The sequence below is a fragment of the Chiloscyllium plagiosum genome, chromosome 28, assembly GCF_004010195.1.
Source record: "Chiloscyllium plagiosum isolate BGI_BamShark_2017 chromosome 28, ASM401019v2, whole genome shotgun sequence".
Classification (NCBI taxonomy): Eukaryota; Metazoa; Chordata; class Chondrichthyes; order Orectolobiformes; family Hemiscylliidae; genus Chiloscyllium; species Chiloscyllium plagiosum.
This window is the reverse complement of record NC_057737.1, coordinates 236,549-257,952: the sequence shown is the minus strand read 5'-3', so window position 1 is coordinate 257,952 and position 21,404 is coordinate 236,549. Positions and strand designations below refer to the sequence as shown.

Here is a 21,404-nt window from a genome sequence, read left to right as displayed (position 1 = left end):
TGGGCGCAGGTTTTGCAATTCCTGCAGTGGCAAGGGAGTGTGCCACGACGGGACGGTGGTTCGTTGGGGGGCGTGGACCTGACCAGGTAGTCACGGAGGGAGCGGTCTTTGCGGAAGGCGGAGAGGGGAATATATCCCTGGTGGTGGGGTCTGTTTGGAGGTGGCGGAAATGTCGGTGGATGATTTGGTTTATGCGAAGGTTGGTAGGGTGGAAGGTGAGCACCAGGGGCGTTCTGTCCTTGTTACGGTTGGAGGGGTGGGGTCTGAGGGCGGAGGTGCGGGACGTGGACGAGTTGCGTTAGAGAGGCTGGAAGAACACAGCAAACCAGGCAGCATCAGGAGGTGGAGAAGTCGATGTTTCGAGTGTAAGATAAGGTGAAGTCCAAAGGGGCTGCGAAATAAATGGGAGGGGGTTGGGGCTGGGGGGGAAGGTAGCTAGGAATGCGATAGGTGATGAAGGTGGGGAGTGATGGTGATAGGTTGGAGCGGAGGGTGGGGTGGATAGATGGGAAGGAAGATGGGCAGGTAGGACAGTTCAACCCCACCACCCTGTGGCCGACCACTTCAACTCCCCCTCCCACTCCACCAACGACGTGCAGATCCTGGGCCTCCTTCACTGCTAAATCCTAGCCACCTGATGACTGGAGGAAGAACACCTCATCTTCTGCCTTGGGACCCTCCAACCACATGTAATCAATGTCGATTTCACCAGTTTCCTCATCTGACCAGATCAATCAGCTGCAGATACATCTGTCCATGACAGTATCGGTAAGAGTGACCACCACACAGTCCTTGTGGAGACAAAGGGGTCACTCTTACCGATACTGTCATGGACAGAAGTATCTGCAACTGGCAAATTGGTAAAGATGAGATCAAGTATGTTTTTGTTGGCTCCAACACCACCTGCCACAGACCCAGTCTAGCAGTGATGTCCTTTAAGACCTGACCAGCTTAAACAGTGGTGCTGCTGCCAAGCCACTCTTGGTGATGGACACTGAAGTCCTCCAGCTACAGTACATTTTGCACCCTCAGTGCTTCCTTCAAGTGCTGTTTGACATGAAAGACATTGCTTCATCAGCCGATAGGATAGAGCTGGAAAAGGATTTCTTGCACATTTGGATGAGAAGCCATGAGACTTCATGGGGTCCAGAGTCAACGTTGAGGACTCCCACAGCAACTGCCTCCCAACTGTATACCACTGTGCTGCCATCTCTGCTTGGTGGGTCAGGACACACCCAGGAATGGTGATAGTGTCTGGGATGGTTTAAGGTACAACTCAGTGGGTATGACAATGTCAGGCTGTTGCTTAACTAGTCTGTGAGACAGTTCTCCCAACGTTGGCACTAGCCCCCAGATGTTACTAAAGAGCACTTTGCAGAGTTGACAGGGCTGTTTCTGCTATTGTCTTTTCCTGTGATTCAACCAGTTACATTCCATTCTGCCTTTCCTGCAGTTGATAAAACTGAGGGCAGCTAAGAAAGAACGATATTGCAGTGGGTCTGGAGTCAGACCAGATAAGGATGGCAGTCCCTTTCTCTAAAGGACATTTGTAAATCAACTAGGTTTTTATAACAAACAGCAATTACTTCTTGACTACCATTAGACTTTTATTTGCAGATTTCTTATTGAATTAAAATTCTACTAACTATTGTGGTGGGATTTGAATCCAGGTCCCCTGACCATTACCTAAATCTCTGGAATACTAGTCCAGAAACAATAGCACTAAGCCATCTATTCTCCTAATTTGCACACAGCAAGATCCCACAAAGGTATGGGATTAGATAATATGTTGAGTAACGTGGGTTTAGGATTACATATTGAACCAGGACAGAAGGGTGAACTTCCCAGCTCTCTAATGAAGAGTGCGCAGAGATCTTTCAGATCCTCCCTCACCTGTTCCACATACAGAGTTGCAAGACCCTCGGGTGAGGCAACAACAAGCAGAGCTGATGGAACAAAAGAAACCTGGTCAGCATGGACGGGTTGGACCGAAGGGTCTGTTTCCACGCTGTACATCTCTATGACCTCCCACAAAAAGTCACACAGACAAAGCTTCCAAAATCTAGATGAAGGTTTCTATGAGGACAGAAGATTGAAGTGTACCACAACACATTGTTGTGCACCTCCCTTGTGCCTGTAATAACTGCCTTTCCCAATACGCAATGTCAGGAACGTGATGTGGAACAATCTAATTCTCTACTCCTACACATGGCTAATGTGATGTGAAAATTACACTTGCACAAACAACCACACCCCAACATAAGCTTTGTTTCCTGTTGTGTCTCAATGGTTCAGCACTAACTGAGTGAACCAGTTATCCTGCATGATTCAGATCCATTAGAATTCACATTCCATCCACAGATATGATGCACTTGGCTTACACATCAAAACAGGCCCACGAGCAAAGCCCATGGAGAAATGGGCCTGTGTTCAGTGGGTATCTATAGCTTGAAACCAAAATAAGACAGTAGTGAATGGAGTAAGCAATGAGCAGGGATAAGGTCAATGTGTGACAGGGCTAGGATGGCATCAGAGGACAGAGAAGTTTGGAATGATCACCCAGTGAGATTCTGAACCTTGCAACGTGTTAAACTTAATTTGTCTTTATCAATTTTGATGAATTATTCAAATCCAAGGTCATGCATTACTGTCTAAACAAGAAAGGAACCAACGTCCTTTATTCTTTTCATTGCAAGCGGGCTGTGTTCTTCCCTTGCGCTCAGCAGGGTGCTGCTGGTGGTGCTGGGGGAGATGGTTGTAGATATACCCACAATGCCATAAGAGAGGGAATAACAGGATTTTGATCCAGTGACAGTGAAGGAATGCCGATATATTTATAAGTCAGGATGGTGACTGGCTCAGAGGGGAACTTGCAGGGGGATGGCATTCCCATGTATCTGCTGCCCTTGTCCTTCTGGGATGGAAGTGGTCATCGGTTTGGAAGTTCCTGTCAAAGCAGCCTCGGTGAATTTCTGCAGTGCATCCTATAAGTGGTTCACACTGCTGCTACTAAACATCAGTGGTGGATATAATGCTATTCAAGTGGGCTGCTTCATTCTGGATTGTGTTATTGGATCTGTGCTTAACCAGTTAAGTGGAAAGCATTCAGATGGCTAAGGACATTCTGCATCACCATTAAGACTTTGACCAATTTTTATAGATGCACCCTAGGAGCATCCTATTCAGACACATCACTGCTTGATATGGCAAGTGCTCTGCTCAAGGTCACAAGAAATTACAGACAGTTGTGAACACAGTCCAGTCTACCATGAAAGTCAACTTTCTTTCCACCGATTCCGTCTACCCCTCTCGCTGCCTAGGGAAGCTGCCAACAGAACCAAAGACCTCTCTTGCCCCACTTATACTCTCTTCCACCCTCTTCCATCAGGCAGAAGATACAAAAAAAATTGAAAAACACATACCAACAAATTGAAGAACAGCTTATTCTACACTGTTATCAGATTTATGAAACTCTCAACAATGAAGAGTTATCTTTCTCTGTAGCTGTAATACTATATTCTGCATTCTGTTCTGTTACCCTGATGTATTTATGTAAGGTAAGAGTTATCTGGTGAGCACGTAAAACAATACTTTTCACTATGATTTGTTCACTGCAGAATTCCCAGCCTTCAACTTCCTCTAAGCAGCCACAATTTTTATATGATTGGTCCAGGTCAGTTTCTGAGAGAAAGTAAGGACTGCAAATGCTGGAGATCAGAGTCAAAAAGTGTGGTGCCTGAAAAGCACAGCCGGTCAGGCAGCATCCAAGGAGCAGGAGAGTCAACGTTTTGAGCATAAGCTCTTCATCAGGAATTCCTGATGAAGAGCTTATGCTCAAAATGCCAACTCTCCTGCTCTTCGGATGCTGTCTGACCAGCTGTGTTTTTCCAGCACCACACTTTTTGACCGAGTTCAGTTTCTGGTCAATGGTTCACCCTCCAGATGTTATTAGTCAGGGCTCAGATGGTAATGCCACTGAATATCTAACGGATGATTCTCTCTCTTTTTACAGGTGGTCATTGTTTGGCACTTCTTGTCAGCCCAAGCCTGGATATTGTTCAGATCTTGCTGCATTTGAACATGGACTGCTTCAATATTTGAGGAATCATGAATGGTGCTCAACATTGTGCAATCATTGGCGAACATCCCCACTTCTGACCTTATGATAGAGAGAAGATCATTAATGACGCAGTTGAAGATGATTCAGTTTAGGGCACTACCCTGAGGAACTCCTGCAGAGATATCCCAAGATGACTGATCACCAGCAAAGGCAACTATCTTCCTCTGTGCCAGATATGACTCCAACCAGTGGAGAGATTTCCCACAATTCTCACTGACTCCAGTTTTGCTAAGACTTTATGATACTACACTCAGTCAAACACTGCCTTGTTGTCAATTTGTAATGTCATGCATTTCAGACAATGAGAGCAGTGACATTTAAACTTTTCATTGAATTTACAGCAGAGAAACAGGCCATTCAGTCCAACCATTTTGTACTAATGTTCATATTTCACTCAACTCTCCTATCCTTCAATTTTCCTTATCTCAGCCTTTCAGCAAAACTTTCCATCCCCCTTTTTTTATCATGTATTCCTCTAGTTTCCTTCCTAAGGTGTCAAAATTATTTATTTCAACCACTTCCTGTTAAGTAAGATCCATCCATGGCTTACTAAGATGGTTAGGGATAATATTAAATTAAAAGAGACTGCTTATAATATTGGAAAGAATTTTTGCAAGTCTAAAGAATTGGGAGTGTCATCTTTTATTATGGGGAACTGAATATCAAAGTAGTGAACCGACACTGCAGCTGCGTTGGGCATTGATGGGACCACATCTGGAGTACTGAGTGCAATTTTTGGTCTCCTTATTTGTACAAGGATAGAAATGTGTTGGAAATTTGCAGAAGATTTACCTTATTCATTCCTAGGATGAAAATGTTATGAAGACAAATTGAACAGGCGAGGCCGAGATTTAGTTGAGTGCAGAAGAATGAGGAGTGATCTACTCAAACATGCAAACACCTCGAGGGGTCAGGGTAGGGTGAAGACTAGGAAGATGTATCTATTTGTGGGAGAAAGTAATTCTTAAAAAATGCCACCTAGTTTTGGAGGTTTCCTTTTTAAGACAAAAATGAAGAGAAGTTTCTTCCCTCAAAGAACTGTTATAGAGTGTAGAATTCTCTTCTCCAGATCAGAGAGAGGCTGGGGTTTCAAATGATTCAGATAGATCTTTGAAAGACAAGGCAGTCAAAGGTTCTGGAAGGTTGACAGGAAGGCGAAACTCAGCCCACAACCAGATCAGCCATGACCTCACTGAATGGTTGAGCAGGCCTGAAGGGCCAATGGCCAACTGTGGCTACCCACAAATCATGCTCCCATGAGCATTTTAGGAAAAATGTTGATCAAAGGGAATAAAATGAGTATGAACGAGCTAGAAATAGGTCAACAAAGTGGAGAAGCTTTTTATAATTATCTAAAAAGATAGTTGTCAAAGTGAACAAAGTAAAGGCAGGAGTGATTATCATGAGGAATGAAGAAATTACTGTGACATTGAACAAACACTTTTGTATCAGTCTTCACAATATAATAAATATATTGCATTTTGGAAATAGAGGGTAATCGAGAGGATAAGAAGAGAGGAAATTAAGGTAATTAATATCAGCAGAGAAAAAGCATTGGAGAAACTCGGTGGATTAAAATCCAACAAATCCCCAGTAACTGACACTCTACCTCCGAATGTGAAAAATGTGAGCTTATTCACTGAGAATAGAGAAAAATAATTTTTTTAAATATCTGAAACATTAAATTAGATTTGTATGTGATTGCTGTCACCACAAGGGATTAGGAAGTAAAATGACTTATTGGACATTACAGCAAAGGAATTGCAGTATAGGAATATTGATTTGATTTTACAGGGTTTTTCTGAGGCCACAGCTAGTTGGCATACAATTTGATGTTCATATTCAGGAAAAGATAAAGACTGTAGTCTCTCCACACTGGCATGCTTAAAGCCAAGTCTTTTCTGAATTTTGGAATTTTCAGATTTTATAATGGTGCTCGAATCCTGACTGCAAGTGTCTGAACTGGTAAACACGCAATTGGAAAAACTGGAAAAATTAAACATCTCAAACCAGAAGCAAAGATTGTTTTGCTTACACATCGTTTTCACATTCCAAGCACTGGAGTAAAGTGATGCTATCTGTTGCTAGGCTCTCTTCAAACATTTCTGAAATGCTGGTATTTCCAAACAATAGACTTCCAGCCTGGGAAGGCAATAGCACACTTATATTGGAGACAGTATGATGAAGGTTCACTGGATTGGCCGTTCAGACTGTCAAATCTGTGCTCCCATCTGAAGGAGCAACTCACTTAGTATCGCACTATAGCTTTTCCCAGAGCCCTGCACGTAGATTCAGATACTGATCAAATTCAAATAACAGCCTGAATGTCCGCAGTCTTCACCACATCCTGTGTACTCCCTACCCAAATGTGATGCAGTGACAGACCTGTCCCCACCAGTAGTGTACCCCAGTGTTATACAGTGACAGACCTGTCCCCACCAGTACTGTACCCCAGTGTTATATACTGATAGACCTGTCGCCACCAGTACTGTACCCAAGTTTCAGACAGTAACAGATATGTTCCCACTAATTTTCACTACTATTTTTCATCCTCTTCAGTCTCCTTTACCTGAACTCCAGTCTTCATGCTCCGAACTAGTGTATCCATCACTTGCTCCACTGGAAGCTCGCTCTGAATCATGTGGAACTGTCAAGAATTGGCGTCTTCTCAACCTGGGGCTTGCAATCGGGGATCCACTGCCATTTCGGATCCGGTTTACCCTTTGACCCCTCCGTAGGCAGCTTGGCCCTAGATGACCAGGGCTTGGAGAGACAGAATCCAGGTCACTATCTGCATCCTCCTTGTGCTCCTGGTTCGGCAACAGCTCTTTCTGGTGGCGGTTCGTTTCCCACTGGCCCGAATCACATTCCCTCTGAACCTTTTCAACCGGGCCCTTCTCCCAGTGTCTTGGGAGTCTGTCGCTCCCACCCAGGGGGCTCTCCTCCTTCCCCTCCTGATCTGGGGCTCTGTCCCTATCCTCCTCCCCCTGCGATCTGTCCCTCTCCCCCTGTTGTTTCTCCCCTACTGCCTGACCCTGGGGTCTGTCCCCCATCCCCTGGGGTCTGTCTCTCTCCCCCTGACCCTGGGGTCCATCCCTCTCCCCCTGTCGTCTCTCCCCTACCGCCTGACCCTGGGGTCCGTCCCCCTGGGATCGGTCCCTCTCCCCCTGACCCTGGGGTCTGTCCCTTACCCCCTGGCCCTCAGTGTGGGGGTACAGGTGACCCTGGGATCGGTCCCTCTCCCCCTGACCCTGGGGTCTGTCCCCCATGCCCTGGCCCTCAGGGTGGGGGTACAGGTGACCCTGGGGGCTGTGTCTCTCCCCCTGACCCTGGGGGCTGTCCCTTACCCCCTGGCCCTCAGTGTGGGGGTACAGGTGACCCTGGGGTCTGTCCCCCACGCCCTGGCCCTCAGTGTGGGGGTACAGGTGACCCTGGGGGCTGTGTCTCTCCCCCTGACCCTGGGGGCTGTGTCTCTCCCCCTGACCCTGGGGGCTGTGTCTCTCCAGTACAGTTTGCAGGTAAATCACTTTAAACTTCTCCTGGGCCAGGAGCTGCTGTCCGGCCCGGAGTCTCTCCTCACTCCGCCGGAGCTCAGCCTCCAGCTCGGACACAGAGTGTAACTGGAGGCGGGGAACCGGGCTCTCTCCCCCCGGGAACTCCCTCAGCCACTGCCGCTCAAACTCGTCCGGGTCCCACATCCCCGTCCCTCACCCTCGCCCTGGGCCTGGGCCTGGGCCTCGGCCTGTGCTGGCGGCCCCGCCCCGCGGGCTCTCCCCCTCCCCGCCTCCGGGACAGGTCAGGCCCGGACCGGCCTCACCCCCTCCACAAACCCCCTCACCCCTATCTTGGTTAATGTTAAAACGCCCTTCGTTTCAAACTGTGGCCCGAGCCCTCGGTGCCTGAGGGTGTGAAATGTTTCGGTGAAGTTCCCTCCTCCCTCCTGAGCAGGAGGCAGCCCATCCCTGACTCACTCACACACCCTCCACACAAACCACGGCAGCTACTCCCACCTTGTGCTGTAACTTTTGTTTTAAATGTCAAATGTCTTCTGGAAACCGAAGTGTAGCGCGTCCCCTGGTTAACCCTCATGGACACTGCCTGTTACTGAGAGTCACAGAGATGGACAGCACAGAAACTGACCCTTCACTCCAACCCAGCCAGGTCCCACCTGACCGCACCCGGCCCATATCCCAAAATAATTTAAATAAGTTAGTCAGTTATGATCCCCCTTCACAAAACCAGGCTGGATTGTACTAACAAGGCCCCCCACAGATTCCAGGGCTTTCCCAAATACAGCCATTAGGCCTGTAGTTTCCTGGTTTCAGTCTCCCTCTCGTCTTGAATGGGGAAATTTCCTGATTAGCTTACTGAATTCTTTCTTAAATTATTTCAAACATCTGGCCACTTGCACTTTCCAGTGCTAAGTGTTGACCACTAAAAACCTTTGGTAATCAGCCCCAAAGTTATGATTGACACTTCTCCCTCCTGTTTCATTTAGAATAATTCTTTGGGTTACTCGTTTCCAATGACTCCTTACTATCTCTCCGTAAAAGCAGCTTATTTCCAACTTGAAAAGCCACAAGCTCTCCCTTTAACTCCCATCATAACCCTGGGGTTCCACCTGGTGGCAAACGCTCTCGACACCACCTCCAGCAATTCTCTCTGTCATATCTCAGTTGCCAGAAATGGAGTGTTCAAAGTGGGTCTGGTCTGAACTGACTGGACACAGTGCTCAAGATAGATTTGATAAGAACTGCATGGAAATAAGATCCCAGTTACCATGGGACTGGGAATTTATTAACATATATAAATTAGCCATATTGTATATCAAGGGTATATATCTTTCAGAATAATGAAGATAAGTGTGTGGATTTGGACTTTTGCCCACTGCTGAATAGGGGCCATTTCCTTAAACTTCACATTTTATTATTAATTCAGTTTGTACCTGGCCAGAAACTACAAAGCACACAACTGCTGGAAAATGAAAATTTGTTCTTTAAGTGCTTCTGAAAGAATTGGGAATGCTGCCCCCAACAAATCATGATTAACAACTGACTCTTGACACATCTTTATGTATCAATAGTATGTATTACCTACCTTGGCATCAGAACACAGACCAATGGACACAGCATTTTACATGCTGTTCCCAAGCCTGAGGAAATTAATATCAACAGGGGAAAGATACTGGAGAAACAGAAGGGATTAAACTAACAAATCCATGGGTTTCAACAGCCACACCTACAAATTCTAAAAGCCCTGATCTTCCTAGATTTTATAATGGTCCCAAAGAAATGGATGTCAACAAACATCAATTAATGTCAATTGATTCAGGAAAGATAGGAAGAGAGAAAACAGGACCAAAGGCCAGTTAACCCAACATCAATCATTGGAAAAATCTGGCACCTGTTGTTAAGTTTTTTTATTCATTCATAGAACGTGTGCATCACTCAGCATTTATTGCCCATCCCTAATCATCCACAGAGCAGTTAGGACTCAACCACGTTGGGTCTGGAGTCAGGTATAGCCTAGACTAGATAGTTTCTTTCCCTAAATGGCACCAGTGAATCAAACATTATTTTTCCCCAAACAAATAGACAGTGGTTTCACAGTTATCATTAAACTCTTAGTTCCAGATTTTCATTCAAACTAAACTCCACCATCTGCCATGCAGGATTTGAACATGGGTCCACAGAACATTACCTGGCTCTGGATTAATAGACTTGGGATGACACTAGGCCATCACCTCCCTTTAACAATGCACTTAAAGGTTAATACAGATTTACAGAATGAAAATAATGTTTGACAAATGTATCAAGAGCTTGAGGATAAAACTAATAGGGCAGTCAAAGAAAGACCAGTTATTATAATATGCATGGATTTCAAATAAAAAATCATTTAATAAAGTACTACACAAAAAGTTAATACACAAGAGGGGAGGTGATGGCCCAGTGGTGTTATCACTGGGCTGTTAACCCAGAGACTCCGATAGCGTTCTGGCAACCTGGGTTTGAATCCCGCCAATGGCAGATGGTGGAATTTGAATTCAGTAAGTATCTGGAATTAAGAACCTAATGATGATCATAAATCCATTAGGTGAAAGTGAATGCTGGAGATTAGAGTCAAGGTTGTGGTGCTGGAAAAGCACAGCAGGTCAAGCAGCATCCAAGGAGCAGAAAAATTGACATTTTGGGCAAAAGCCATTCATCAGGAAGAATAAATCCATTGCTGCTTGTTGGGAAAAGCCCAGCTGGTTCACTATTGTCCATTAGGAAAGGAAACTACCATCCTTACCTGGTCTAACTGACGTGTGACTCCACACCCACAGCAATGTTGTTGACTCTCAACTGCCCTCTGGGCAATTAGAGATGGGCAATAAATGCTGCCTAGCCAGCAACGCCCTCATCCTGTGAATGAATAAAAGATAAAAAAGAGGCCTCAGGAAGTGAGGATAATAAAAGCAGCATAGATCAGAGATTGGATAATAACAAGATCAAGAAAGTAAGGAGGAACGGGGCATTTTAATATTGGCAGGCTATAAACATGTGAATTGCTGCAAGAACCAATACTGGGGCCTCAGTTATCTATATTAATGACTTCAGATGAAGCGACAGAATAATTTATTTATGTTGATGATACAATGCTGAGCTGGAATGTAAGCTGAGGACACAAAAAAAACTATTAAGATGTACGGACAAATTAACTAAATGAGCAAAATGATGGCAGATGTAGTGTATAGCGTTGGGAAGTGTAAAATCATTCATTTTGGTTGCAAGAATAGAAGAGGAATATTTTTGTTTCTAAATAGGAAACAGAACATTACAGCACACCTCAGCCCTTGATGTTGTGCCAAACTGTGGAATCAATCTGCAGCATAACGTCATGGCTCTGAAAATCAATCCCTCTACCAATAAAAGCTAACACACCGTATGCCTTCTTAACAACCCTATCAACCTGGGTGGTAACTTTCAGGGATCTATGTACATGGACACAGATATCTCTGCTCATCTACACTACCAAGAATCTTACCATTAGCCCAGTACTCTGCCTTCCTGTTGCTCCTTCCAATGTGAACCATCTCTCAATTTTCTACATTGAACTCCATTTGCCACTCTCAGCCCACCTCTGCAGCTTATCTATGTCTCTCTGTAACCTGCAACATCCTTCAGCACTATCCACAACTCCACCGACCTTAGTGTCATCCGCAAACTTACCAACCCATCCTTCTACGCTGTCATCTCAGTCATTTATAAAAATGACAAACAGCAGTGGCCCCAAAACAGATCCTTGTGGTACACCACCAGTAACTGAACTCCAGGATAAACATTTCCCATCAACCACTACCCTGTCTTCTTTCAGCTAGCCAATTTCTGATCCAAACCGCTAAATCACCCTCAGTCCCATTCCTCCATATTTTGTGCAATAACCTACCATAGGGAACCTTATTAAATGCCTTACTGAAATCCATATACACTGCATCAACCGCTTTACCCTCATCCACCTGTTTGATCACCATCTCAAAGAAGTCAATAAGGTTTGTGAGGCACGACCTACCCTTCACAAAACTGTGTTAATTATCCCTAATCAACTTATTCCTCTCTAGATGATTATAAATTCTTTCTCTTATAACCTTTTCCAACATTTTACCCACAACCAAAGTAAGGCTCACAGGTCTATAATTACCAGGGTTGTCTCTACTCCCCTTCTTGAACAAGGGAACAACATTTGCTATCCTCCAGTCTTCTGGCACTATCCCTTTAGACAATGACAACATAAAGATCAAAGCTGAAGGCTCTGCAATCTCCTCCCTGGCTTCCCAGAGAATCCTAGGATAGATCTCATCCTACCCAGGGGACTTATCTATTTTCACACTTTCCAGAATTGCTAACACCTCCTCCTTGTGAACCACAATCCTGTCTAGTCTAGTAGCCTGTATCTCAGTATTCTCCTCGACAACATTGGTATTCACACTGGAAACAGACAATGAAAAATATTCATTTCACGCTTCCCCTGTCTCCTTGGACTCCACGCACAACTTCCCACTACTATCCTTGACTGGCCCTAAGCTTTCTCTAATAGAACATAAAAATGTTAAAGTTCAGAGAAAATTGGATGTGATCTTACAAGAAAGTTAGCATTTAGTTACAGCAAGTAATTAAAAGAACAAATGGCATATTGACCTTTATTGCAAGGCAAGTGGAATACAAATATAAAGAGGTTTTGCTACAATTCTGAGAGATCTTCAGCGAGATCACATCTGGAATAGTGCACACAGTTCAGGTTTCTTATCTAAGCAAGTATATTTATATTGCAGACAGTACAGCTCATTAGACTGCTTCCTTGGAATTCAGCAGGGTAATTTCTGAAGGGGCTAAACAAGGTAGACTCAGAGGTTGCTTCCCCTGGCTGGGGTATCTAGAGCATGCGGTAACAGTCCCAGGACAAAGGACCAATCTCAGTCCCAACCCCTGGATTCAGCACCGCCCTGTTGACCTGCAATCTTCTTCCAAACGTCGATTCTCCTGCTCCTTGGATGCTGCCTGGCCTGCTGCGCTTTTCCAGCAACACATTTTTCAACTTTGGTCTCCAGTATCTGCAGTCCTCACTTTCTCCAAAGGACCAATCAGCAAGGTCAGAGGAGAATGTTCCTCTTGAGCAGCCTGTGAATATTTCAAATTCTCCACACCATCGGGTTGGGGTTGTTCCATTATTGAATAGCTTAAGAATTAAGCCAAACGTTTGGAATCAAGGGAAATAAGGAGCAGGCAAGAAAGTAGGAGTTGAAACCCAACATCACTGTGATCATCTTGAACGACAGCGGGTTGAAGAGGTTGCCTGCTCTAGCTGTTCTGCTTTCCTATGTTCTTGATTTTCCATTCTCATCCTGTCCCTGCATTTCTCAGTCTACACGTTTCCCTTCTTTGGTTCTTCCCTCCCATCAACTATGCCAAGCCATGACAGAACAGCTTTGACAAGGAGTGTTTTCTCATTGCTGCTGTAGACATGGAGGAGTTAACCTGTATTATTGCTCTCCCCAGAGTAACACTTTCAAGGTTAGCAGCTGAGCTACTATTGGGGTAGCCAACTGCAGACAAAGTTGCATGATTGGCTGAGAATATGGGATGGTGGCTGACTGCCAGCTACCAAATCAGTCACTATACTGTGAAGACACTGACCAATAGCAAATGCTCTCTTCTGACAGAGATCAGAATCCGAGGATTTTCTACCTCACCCAACAAAATATTCTAAACTCCTTAAAGAAAAAGTTGTACTTTTCAAACCAAATATCTGCATTGCACAAACAACTCCAAATCCTGAAAAACTAATACATCGACTCGATTTTTTTTGGAATCAGGAATTCAATTGTACAATTAGGAATTAGTTTATTAAATAGCTTAGGTGTATTGACTCTAGTCATAAAAAGGTAAAGAACTATCGTACCTTTTATGGAGGGTTGTTCCCTTGGTTAGGTTGTTTTTCTTGAGATTCTTACACACTTGATGCAACTGCAATACGTAAAATTTATTAAGTACAAGCTTCGGAGGACCACTTAACCCCCTTTGCAATGCTTGCAGAGCCGTGTCAAGAGATCTCTCTCAACAAAGAGACTATTCTTCCTTTATACAAGATTTTACATCACAATCAGTAATGCCCACAAGACAACCCCCAGCCACTCATCACTCAAGACACAATGTCGTGATTTGATTACTTCCAGAAACAATGTGATTAGATTATTCCTTAATGGCAAGACCTGGTGTAATTTTTTTGGAAACTGCAGGGTGTGGTTAGATTCTTAACTTCAGTGTTCTTATTGATTCTGAACAGCAGGAGATGGCAATGTAATTCTTTTACATTCTACCTGCAAGAGAAAGAGAAACATACCACCTCCCCCACCAGGACAGCCAATTTATTGAACATCAGCAGAGCAAATTAACCCCTAAACATCTCATCTTGTGCCAAAGGGACAAGTGGTGGTAGTTTACCTTAAGGGTCACCATGCCTCAGGAGAGGGAAGAGGTTGAGAGGACAGATTCTACATGCTAATCTCAGCCAGGGCAGGTATTGAACCTGCACCTCTTCTACCTCAGGAGGCTAAGGAAATTCAGCATGTCCATAGGGACCCTCATTAACCCTTACAGATGCGCCATAGGAAACATTCTATCTGGGTGCATCACTGCTGGTATGGCAACTGCTCTGTTCAGGATTGTAAGAAACTACAGAAAGTTGTGAACATAGCCCACACCATGATGCAAGCCAACCTCCTATTTATAGAGTTCTTGCCTAATGATCTGTATGTCCTTGTATGTTAAAGTTTGCCTGTACTGCACACAAAACTTTTCATTGTATTTAGATATTTGACAACAATAAATCAAAAATGCATGAAATTTAACATAAAACACTGATTCAGCCTCAGCTGCAATTAGACAAACTGTCGAATTGGACAGCACAGTTTGAGGAGAGAAGGCTTTAGAAAAGGTGCAGAAAAGTTTCATGAGAGTGGTTCCAGGGATAAGGAATTTCAGTTACTTAAATAAATTGTTAAAGGTAGGACGGTTTTTCTTGGAGAAAAGATTGTTGTGCAATTTAATCGAAGTGTTCAAAGTCATGTGGAGTCTAGACAGAGTCGATAGAGGGAAACTGCTCTGACCGGTGACAAGAAAAAGAACTGGAGGGGCAAAGATTGAAGATCATTTGCATAAACAGAATTAGCAACATGAGAAGAAAGCTTTTCATGCAGCAAGTGGTTAGAATTCAGGATATGCTTAATGGGTGATGGAGATAAGATCAATTAAATTATTGAACAGGGAACTGGATTATCTGAAAAGAAACCATGTGCAGAACTACAAGTAGAGGACAAGGTAGGTAAATTGCTCCTTCAGAGAATCTGCACACACATGACAGGCCAAATGGCCTTTTGGGCTGTAACAATTTTGTGATTCTATACAGTTACACAGTGAGCGATCATTGCCCTGCTGAATAAACAGTGACTCCATATTTATAAAACAATAGATTTTATTCCATTCCATCATGTCAATATATCTTTTACATTATAGGACACAGCAACAACAGATCAAAACCTGACCTCTGTCCTAGAATGGAATCTCCATTCAGACCTTTCACTGTTTCAATACGTCCTGTGTTTGTCCCATGGCAACAATACGTGTTGTGAGACACTGGCTGCAGTCAGTGTGTGCTCATTCAGATCTCCAGCACATGTCCTTACTTCACATGAGTCAGTTCCAGCTCACTCGCTGTGTAGGGACTTTGACAGCCAATAGTCCCATTCGACTTGCAGCAAGACAGTTCAGAGTTTACTTCACCGTAAGTAGTAGTCAATGACTGCAGAAAAGGCAGCAAACCCACCACATCCAATGGCTCCTGCCTTTAGGCCAGCTGCAGTGGGGGAAGGGGAGCAGGTTAGAAACATTAACACAAAAGCTGCCATTTCAAACTTAGGCTTGAGAAAGATTCTGTCACTCACCTCGGAAACCAATTGCTCCTCCTGTTACACAGCCACTCAGCACACTGTTCTTCCAATCTGACTTCCCACGGTACTTTCAAAATATCAAAAGAGAGAAGATTTTAAATCCCAGCCTTCCCTGTTCACTGCTCTGTCCAATTCCAGAAATACAAATGAGTTACAATATATTGGATCCAGCTTGTTGAAACTGGACCTTAGCTGTCACAAATAAATCTAGAGTCACAATTGTTACAGCACTGGAGGCTATTCAGCCCATCAAGACCATGGTAGCTCGCCATAGAGCAAACCTTCCCACTAGATTCCCAGACTCCCACGATTTTGTGTCACTCGTGTCCATCCAATTTGCTTTTGAAATCATTGAGCCATCTGGTTCCACCTCCCTCATGGGCAGTGAGTTCTTAGTCATTAGAGATCATCACAAAACTCTCCATCTTTTGCCCAAAACCTTGAATGAGTGCCCTCCATACCTTGTATGTCTAATGGATGCAGCTCTTCTTTATCTACCATATCTAAATCTGTCATCATGTACACATCTATCACATTTTCCCTTAATCCCCTTTACCTCAGGGCAACTAACTCCAGCTTCTTCAACCAAATGCATCTAAAAACCCTATCCCTGGAACCATTCTAGTAAATCACCTCAACATACTCTCAAGAACTTTCACATACTTTAGCTGGACCCTAACAATAGTTTTGCCCAAGATTCTTTATGCATTGCTAACTACTTTCTAAATCTTCCTACCACCTTCGCACTCAGATCCCTTTATCCCCAACACACTTTGGAATGGTGAATTAAAATCTACACTGACCTTCTTTGTCCCTTCTGCTAAAACAGATTACCTCCCATATCCCCACATTAAATTTTATCTGCTACTTTGCCCATTCTGCAAGATTCCATCTATCCTGTTGCAGTCAATTGGCATCCCTCTCACTGACAGATATTCCAAGATCAGAATCATGGCAAATTTTTAAGCTGTTCTGTCAGCCAAAATCCAGATCATTAAAAATATTTTTAAAACGTTGTCCTCACATGGATTCTTCAGGATACATTACTTGACAGCATCCTTACCACTGCACCTGTTACTGATGCATGTTTTTGAAAACTCATAAGATGTGGGTGTCACTGGCTGATCCAGTAATTACTGCCTTTTTGGACAACAGCAGTCCATGTTTTGTAGGTAGATCTATAATGCTGTCGGGATGGAGTACAAGCATTCTGATCCAGCAATGCTGGAACAGCAACATATTTCCAAGTCAAATGGCGAGTGGGTTGGAAGGAAACTTGCAGCTTGTGGTATCCCCATGTATCTGTTGCCTTTGGCCTTCTCGATGGAAGTTGTTGCAAATTTGAAATGCCGAAGGGGTCTTGGTGAATTTTTGTAGTGGAACTTGCAGATGGTACACACTGTTGCTTTTCAGCATTGATGGTGGGGAAGAGTGGATGTGGTATCAATTGAGTGGGCTGCTTTGTCATGGAGGAGAAAGCGAGGACTCCAGATGCTGGAAACCTGAGTTGAAAAATGTGGTGCTGGAAAAAAACACAGCAGGCCAGGCAGCATCCAAGGAGCAGGAGAATCGACGTTTCTGGCATAAGCCCTTCTTCAGGAATCTTATGCTTATGCCCGAAACGTTGAAGGAATATATCACTATTCCTTCGCTGCTGCTGGAAATCCTGGAGCTTCCTTCCTAACTGGTCTTCCTGTAGCATTTGGACTGCAGCGATTCAAGATGACAACTCATTAGCACCTTGCTCAGGGCAGTTAGGGATGGGCAATAAACGCTGGCCAAGCCAGTGATATTCACACTCCAGTGACAAATACATTTTTGAAAAAAAACTGGCTACTATCCTCCAGTCTGAAAAATATTTATGATTTGTTGCTTTGTCCTTAAACTAATCTTTAATCTTTAATCCAACATAGAGCTGACCTCCTACATCACAAACAGCAATCTTGTTAACCTTTTATGTGGTACCTTGTCAAATGACTTCTTAAAATCTGTACAGATAACATCCACCACATTCTCTTCATCAATCTTCTCTGTTCCTTCATTAAAAATGTGATTAAAGTAAGCACAATCTGTTTACGAAGCTGTGCTGGCTCTCAATTTACTCAATACCCCTCCATCTACATCGCCAATCTGACGGTGAACGTGGACACATTTCTGTCTCCAACACTAACCCCAGAAGTGAATTGCACAGCCTCACAACTCTCTGGCTAAGGAAGTTTTTCCTGCCTTCTATTCTAAATTTCTTATAATTAATTTTGTGCTTCTGCCACCATGATCTATACTTTAAATGACCAGAAACCACCTGTTCTATTTACCAAGATCTATGTCCATCGTTTTAAAACACTCCACTCATATTCCATGAAGTATCAGGAATTTTTTTCCAATTATCAACTTGTGGGACACGGATGTCACTGGCTGGACGGCACGGTGACTCAGTGGTTAGCACTGCTACCTCACAGCACTAAGCACACAGGTTTGATTCCATCCTCAGGCGATTGTGTGTGGACTTCGCACATTCTCCCCCAGTGTCCGCGTAGGTTTCCTCCAGGTGCTCTGGTTTTCTCCCACAGTCCAAAGATATGCAAGTTAGATGAACTAGTTGTGCTCCGTTGCCCATGATGTTCAGTGATGTGCAGGCACGGTGCATTAGTCAGAGAAAACGTAGAGTAGTAGGGTAAGAAAATGGGTCTGGGTGGTTTACTCTTCAAAGGGTCGATATGGACTTGTTGGGCGAAATGGCCTGTTTCCACACTGTAGGGATTCTATGGATTTATTGCCTGTTCCTAGTTGCCCTTGAGGTAATGGTGATGAGCTGCCTTCTTGAACCACTGCCGTCCAAATGCTGTAGGTTGACCCAAAATGCTGTGAGGGAGGGAATTCCAGAATCTTGACCCTGCAACAGTTAAGGAACATCAAATATTTCAAAGTCAGGATGGTGAGTTGCTTGGAGGGGAACTTGCAAGTGGTCGTGTTTCCATGCATCTTATTGAAAACTATCCACCAATTCTATCTTTCCAACATCATCCTTACAATCAATAATCAATTCTTTAATAATCCCTGAAGCTTGGAATATTTCAGAGGCAGTGGTCTAAATCCAAGTGTTTCTTGCTATGCCACTGCTGATGGAAGGCAAACTCACCGATTCAATGATGCATTCTGTACAAGAAAACATTGCCCCAACGATAGCAAAATTCTTTGCATATGACATTCCACGCTGCCCCATGTCTTTCAGAACTTCCCTGGCAGTTGGCGTCCGCAATGGATCCTTTGGATCGAAGCCAACATTAGTATCAATACCAGCCGTGAAGATTCCAAATGCACCACCGAGCACAAAGCCTAAGGAGGGAAAGGTAAGAGACAGTACAGACAGAGAGAATGCTAATAACAGTCAACCTTCAAGAGATCGACAGGAACAGAGCTCAGACACCTGATGCCAGTATTGGCTCTATTCTGATCATAATCCTGAAATGAGCACAGGAAACAATTCCGTAGATCCATCATACAAATTTGGATGAGTAGGCCATTCAGTCCATCGAGCCTGCTCCACTATTATCATAAATCATCACTGATTCGATTAGAACCTCAAAACCATACGCTCACTTACTCTTAATAGCCATTCACCTCCTTGCTTAACAAGAATCTATCCCCCTTCTGCCTTTAAAATATTCTAATCCCTCTTCTTCGCACTTCCCTCAGACTAGCCAGTGTTCTTCCTGTCACTTTCCATTAAAAAGTAAATACTCACCCTATGTTTCACTTCTGCTGCTCTCTTGGGGTTAACTCTGTTCAGAAGGATGAAATGTCGAGCACATGATTAGGTGATCTGTCATTTTCTTACCTATATCTACAAACATTCCAGCAAGGGATGGAATTACAGGTGATATCTCACCCATTCTCCTTGTCAAGGTCACAGAGGTTGAAATGTCACAGGTAACCAAGTATAGAGATCCAAATGAACACATAAACAAGGGTTAGGTCACTTGACCATTTGAGCCTGCTCCTCCGTTCAGCAAGATCATGGCTGGTCTGGTTTTAACCTTAACTCGACATTCCTGTATGCCCCTGATAGGTTTCTGATTACCCAGGATTACCTGCATCTGCCCTAAAAATATTTACAGATAACATTACAGTGTGGAAACAGGCCCTTCGGCCCAACAAGTCCACACCGACCCGCCGAAGCGCAACCCACCCATGCCCCTACATTTACCCCTTACCTAACAATACGGGCAATTTAGCATGGCCAATTCACGTGACCTGCACATCTTTGGACTGTGGGAGGAAAACGGAGCACCCGGAGGAAACCCACGCAGACACGGGGAGAATGTGCAAACTCCACACAGTCAGTCGCCTGAGGCGGGAATTGAACCCGGGTCTCTGGTGCTGTGAGGCAGCAGTGCTAACCACTGTGCCGCCCACTAGATTCTGCTTCCATTATCTTTGGAGGAAGGGAATTCCAAAGACACCCAATCCTCAGAAAAAAACATCATCTCTGTCTTTATTAGACAAACCCTTAAGTTTAAAACATGACCTCTTGATATGAATTCTCCAACAAGAGGAAACATCATTTCCACATCATCAGGATCAATTAAATCACCTCTGACTCTTGTACTCTCCACTGGATACATGCCAAGCCTGTTCTCACCAGGGAATCTGTTCATTTCAGGTATTGAGTCGAGAGTGTGGTGCTGGAAAAGCACAGCAACTCAGGCAGCATCTGAGGAGGATAAGCTATTCATCAGGAATGAGACTCATGGGCGGGGGTGGCGCTGAGAGTTAAATGGGAGGGGATGGGGCTGCGGGGAAGGTAGTCGGGAATGTGGTAGGTAAACGAAGGTGAAGGTGAAAGTAATAGGTCGGAGAGAAGGGTGGAACAGATGGGTGGGTAGAAAGGAAGATGGACAGGTAGGACCGGTCAAGGGGACGCTGCCGAGTTGGAGATCTGGTAATCCTTCTCTGAACTGCTTCCAAAGGATTAACATTCTTCCGTAAATATACTGACGAATACTGTATACAGTATTCCAGATGTGGTCTCATTAATGCCTTGTATAACCGAAGCATAACCTTCATACACTTACATTTAATTCCCCTCACAATCAAATATATCCATCTAACAGCTTTCCCGAATACTTGCTGTCCCTGCATACTTACCTTCTGTGATTCCTGCACCAGGACATCCAGATTCAACCTGACCCATCCTGTTCTTTAGAGACAATCGATTTTCTAACTAATTACTACACCCTGTGGTGACTTAGCGCACCCACTCTGCTGACTGTACTGCTCTCTTTACAGGCTTCACATTCATTCATTTGCAAAAATTGGAAAAAGGAACACTTTTGAAACAATCCAAACTCTCAGCCAGCAACACCCAGCACTGAATTTATATAATACACCACGCAGAAGCTGGAAGAGGATGTTTACCTCCTTTCTCTGACCTCTACAACTCCTACACCCCCTCTAAGTCCTCCAATTCTCACCTCTCTGTTCTCACACTGTATTTGGAAAGGCAAGGACTGATTAGGGATAGAAGACAGTGAGGACTGCAGATGCTGGACATCAGAGCTGAAAATGTGTTGCTGGAAAAGCGCAGCAGGTCAGGCAGCATCCAAGGAGCAGGAGAATCGACGTTTCGGGCATAAGCCCTTCTTCAGGAATGAGGAAAGTGTGCCCAGCAGGCTAAGATAAAAGGTAGGGAGGAGGGACACACTTTCCTCATTCCTGAAGAAGGGCTTATGCCCGAAACGTCGATTCTCCTGCTCCTTGGATGCTGCCTGACCTGCTGCGCTTTTCCAGCAACACATT

General features: G+C 44.3%; 2 protein-coding genes across 2 annotated transcripts in view; both read right to left on the bottom strand.

Moving 5' to 3' along the window:
* The window catches only part of LOC122564195 (breakpoint cluster region protein-like), a 74,984-nt gene extending 67,166 nt beyond the window's left edge, over positions 1–7,818 (bottom strand). Inside the window, exon 1 of the mRNA XM_043718888.1 lies at positions 6,690–7,818. Within this exon, the coding sequence (XP_043574823.1) occupies positions 6,690–7,818 (1,129 nt within the window). The remainder of the gene's footprint in view (positions 1–6,689) is intronic.
* A 7,294-nt stretch (positions 7,819–15,112) lies between these two features.
* The window catches only part of timm22 (translocase of inner mitochondrial membrane 22 homolog (yeast)), a 15,132-nt gene continuing 8,840 nt past the window's right edge, over positions 15,113–21,404 (bottom strand). The window contains exons 2-4 of the mRNA XM_043718043.1: positions 18,745–18,941; positions 15,600–15,672; positions 15,113–15,511 (exon numbers count right to left, since the gene is read on the bottom strand). Coding sequence (XP_043573978.1) covers positions 15,435–15,511; positions 15,600–15,672; positions 18,745–18,941 — 347 coding nt within the window. The 3' untranslated portion in view covers positions 15,113–15,434. The remainder of the gene's footprint in view (positions 15,512–15,599; positions 15,673–18,744; positions 18,942–21,404) is intronic.